Source organism: Lathyrus oleraceus, chromosome 4 (assembly GCF_024323335.1).
Source record: "Lathyrus oleraceus cultivar Zhongwan6 chromosome 4, CAAS_Psat_ZW6_1.0, whole genome shotgun sequence".
NCBI lineage: Eukaryota > Viridiplantae > Streptophyta > Magnoliopsida > Fabales > Fabaceae > Lathyrus > Lathyrus oleraceus.
The window spans coordinates 65448371-65452752 of NC_066582.1; the positions used below are offsets into that span (position 1 = coordinate 65448371).

The 4382-nt window shown below is 33.9% G+C and overlaps 1 protein-coding gene across 1 annotated transcript; it reads left to right on the forward strand.

Annotated features, from left to right (window-relative positions):
• Window positions 1–1472: 1472 nt before the first annotated feature.
• Window positions 1473–4120, forward strand: LOC127073392 (primary amine oxidase-like). Its single transcript, XM_051014546.1, has 5 exons — window positions 1473–2334; window positions 2433–2814; window positions 2899–3012; window positions 3096–3634; window positions 3738–4120. The coding sequence occupies exons 1-5, from the start codon at window positions 1544–1546 to the stop codon at window positions 3934–3936; spliced, it is 2025 nt and encodes a 674-aa protein (XP_050870503.1). The 5' UTR covers window positions 1473–1543; the 3' UTR covers window positions 3937–4120.
• Window positions 4121–4382: the final 262 nt, after the last annotated feature.

A 4382-nucleotide genomic window follows, 5' to 3' on the forward strand; every position in this document is an offset into this window, starting at 1 on the left:
CAATGACATGGTCAAGATTTAAGGTGAATCATGACTTGTACAAGCCAATAAGGGTCAAGAGCTAGGGTTATGGTCCTTGGTTTTCCAGATTAATCTTGATGTATCTTCAAAGGGGACTCACCATCCAAATTGGGTTTGGAGAGTGAGTGAGATGACTTGAATGATCCTCCAATCTTATTGGATGCTTGAGGATGGAGATTTGGGTTAAGGTGGCATGGGCACACCTCAACATGATCATAGGGTCTTGAGCTTCACAGATGACCCATATGCCTTTGGTTTGTGGGAGATTGTTGATCATTAAGTACAAATGCATATGAGATGACATGTGAGAGATGAAGGCTCATGAATTAGGGTTAAAGAGGGTGATGTGGAGGTAGGGTAAATTTGAGGGTATGTCAATTGTTGACAAATATTTTGACTCTTTTATGACTACTACCACGTGGTCGAACTTTGGAGTCAATGACCTTAACATATTTGCGATAACTGATTTTGATGCCAACTCTCTCCACATATCTTAATTTGATTCACTAGTTTCATAACCTTAATGAATAAATCAATTATGCTTTCAATTTCTTCCATCTGAAGCAATTCATACATTCTTTTCTGAGTTTGTTACCTCACCTCTTTCACCTTTTTAGTACAATAATTTATCAAAAAGAAAACAAATTTCAAAATTCTCTAACCAAAATTCCTATTGATTTATCTGGAATTGATGCTTGAAAAAAACACCTTTTGAAATAAAGTTTGAAGTTTGAACCATTTAAACAATTAATGTTGAAATAAGGTTTGAGGTATGAGCAATTTGAACGATTGATTTGATGTCGAAGCTATTCGAAACTGATTTTAAGAGATTTGGATGATTTGAGCGATCTGAGTTACCAGAGTGATTTACATAATTTGAGATTAAAATTGATTTTAAGCAATTCAGAGGTTCAATCAATTTGAGATTCAAATGATTTTCAACGTTACATCGATTTGAATGTTTGAGATATGTCGAGAGAGAAACCATAATTACATAAAAAGATAGCCGAATCTTTTTTTTTTAAAATAAATAAAAATTAGTTTAATAATATAAAATAAAAAGATAAAAAATTTCAAATAGGTAAAATTATGTTTAGTTATTTTTTTTTAAATGTAAAAGCAATATTTAGTAATAAATAGATAAGGTATCATTAAAAAGGACCGTCACACTATATATATTTTTTATAGTGTAAGCGTGATAGAGTTCTGATACAAATCAAAGTCAATGTTAAACCTAACTGTTATTTGTAAATGCATAGGACCACTGATGTGCACATTTCTTTTGGTCAGGATTTAAACAAAATCAACCTCTTATGTTAAGAAGAGTGTGTTTGGCAAATACAAAAAATACTAGTTTACAAGTTATAAAGTAACTTAAAATCTAATATATTTCTTATATTTTAAGAGTTAATTAGAAATATCACACTTGAACTAGGGTTTGCATTTTCTGTTATTTAAGACCACCTTGGGGAGCTTACATTTCACACAAACTTATCAATAGTGAAGCTAGCTATAGCTCACCATGGCTTCCACCACAACCATCAAGCTTGCTCTTTTTTCTGTTCTTACACTCCTCTCATTTCTTGCAGTTGTCTCAGTTACACCATTGCATTTTCAACATCCACTTGACCCTTTAACCAAAGAAGAGTTTCTAGCTGTTCAAACCATAGTCCAAAATAAATACCCCATCTCAAAGAACAAACTAGCTTTCCACTATATTGGCCTAGATGACCCTGAAAAAGATCATGTCTTAAGATATGAAACACACCCGACTCTTGTAACAATCCCTCGTAAAATCTTTGTTATTGCTATCATCAATAGCCAAACCCATGAGATAGTAATTAATTTAAAGGTGAGAAGCATTCTCTCTGACAATGTTTATAATGGATATGGTTTCCCTATCTTATCCATTAATGATCAAGAGATTGCCAATGAACTTCCATTAAAATATCCTCCTTTCATTGCCTCAGTTAACAAAAGAGGATTAAATCTCTCTGAGGTGGTGTGTTCTAGTTTCACTATGGGCTGGTTTGGAGAAGAGAAGAATATTAGAACTCTGAGGGTAGATTGTTTTTTGAAAGAAAGTACCGCGAATATCTACGTGAGACCTATTACTGGAATCACAATAGTTGTTGATCTCGATCTTAGGAAAATAGTTGAGTATCATGACAGAGATATTGAAGCAGTACCAACCGCAGAGAACACAGAATACCAATTTTCAAAACAAAGCCCACCATTTGGACCAAAACAACACAGTCTCACCAGTCATCAACCACAAGGTCCAGGATTCCAGATCAAAGGCCATAGTGTTAGGTAATATAGACTTTGATTTTAATATACTTTATGATTTATTATTTTGTGCTATATCACTTGCTTTAGAAATAACGTTGTCATGTCATGTGTTTGTACAGTTGGGCAAACTGGAAGTTTCACATAGGATTTGATGTACGAGCTGGTATCATTATATCACTTGCTTCTATTTACGATCTTGAAAAGCATAAGTCCCGTCGTGTACTATACAAAGGCTACATTTCTGAACTTTTTGTACCTTATCAAGACCCAACTGAAGAATTTTACTTTAAAACCTTCTTTGACTCCGGAGAGTTTGGATTTGGTCTCTCCACGGTGTCTCTGATACCCAACAGAGACTGTCCACCACATGCTCAATTCATTGACACATACCTTCACTCAGCTGATGGTACCCCAATCTTGTTGAAGAACGCAATTTGTGTTTTTGAACAATACGGAAATATCATGTGGCGTCACACTGAAACTGGAATTCCTAATGAATCTGTAAGAATCTTTACTACAATATTCAACTAATTTAATTATTTAATTAACCTAATAATAAGGAGTTATCACTTTTTTATTTTACAGATCGAAGAATCTAGAACCGAAGTGAACTTGATCGTAAGAACCATAGTGACGGTTGGAAACTATGACAATGTTATAGATTGGGAGTTCAAAGCAAGTGGTTCCATCAAGCCTTCGGTACGTGTATAGTTTTTTAGCATACCCCACTTCCCATGCATGTTCTGATTAATTAATTTTTCAATTTTCATGTATGTATACAGATAGCATTATCTGGTATACTTGAAATTAAGGGAACAAATATTAAGCACAAGGATGAGATTAAGGAAGATCTACATGGTAAACTTGTATCAGCAAACAGTATTGGAATTTACCATGACCATTTCTATATTTACTATCTTGATTTTGATATTGATGGTACACAAAACTCATTTGAGAAAACAAGTTTGAAGACAGTAAGAATCAAAGATGGAAGTTCAAAGAGAAAGAGTTATTGGACCACTGAAACTCAAACTGCTAAGACAGAATCAGATGCAAAAATCACAATTGGACTTGCACCTGCTGAACTTGTTGTGGTTAATCCAAACATTAAAACTGCTGTTGGAAACGAAGTTGGTTATCGTTTGATTCCAGCAATTCCAGCTCATCCATTATTAACAGAGGATGATTATCCACAAATACGTGGTGCTTTTACAAACTATAATGTTTGGGTGACAGCATATAATAGAACTGAAAAATGGGCGGGTGGACTTTACGTTGATCGTAGTCGCGGTGATGATACTTTGGCAGTTTGGACTAAACAGTATGATTATTTATTTATTTATTTATTGTGAGTTTGCAATTAAATGTTCTTAATAACTTGATTCTTATACTAATTAGTTTAAATTGTTTAATTAAAATTGCAGGAATAGAGAGATTGTGAACAAGGACATAGTGATGTGGCATGTAGTTGGAATTCATCATGTTCCAGCACAGGAAGATTTTCCAATAATGCCACTATTGAGCACTTCATTTGAGCTGAGGCCAACCAATTTCTTTGAGAGGAATCCAGTTCTTAAAACACTTTCACCAAGAGATGTTGCATGGCCTGGTTGCTCCAATTAAGACTATCCAGCTTTTGTGTATGGAACTGATTTGCATTGGCCTTGTGGTCATATGAATAAATGTTTGTTTGTTTTGTTTGTTGCATGTGGAAAAAAATGTATCGGTCCCAACTATTCTAGTGCTTTCATATCTAGATTTTGCTATAATTGATCTGCAAGCAATAAAATGAATGGACTACACAGCACGACAGGCCTCTTTTGATTTGCAGTCTTTTTACTTTAACCCACATGTTTGGCTCTCGCTTCGTCCTTTTCTTACGGCTTGCACAGTTGTCCTCAATGCTCATCTATATAATACTAATTTTTTTTTTCTTCCTGTGAAAAATAAGTGACAGTTGCATAAAATTTGTGTAAGTTGTTTCATTAAACAATAAAAAATAAAAAATAAAAAAATGTGTTGCTTATTATTAAATAATATTAATCTTAATAATTGGTGGTGTCAAATGT

Bases quoted from the DNA above. Each gene is read 5' to 3' on its own strand.
- LOC127073392 (XM_051014546.1), top strand. From the start codon at position 1,544: ATGGCTTCCACCACAACCATCAAGCTTGCTCTTTTTTCTGTTCTTACA. The intron at 2,335-2,432 runs GTAATATAGACT...GTGTTTGTACAG, and splicing joins ATCAAAGGCCATAGTGTTAG to TTGGGCAAACTGGAAGTTTC. The intron at 2,815-2,898 runs GTAAGAATCTTT...TTTATTTTACAG, and splicing joins CTGGAATTCCTAATGAATCT to ATCGAAGAATCTAGAACCGA.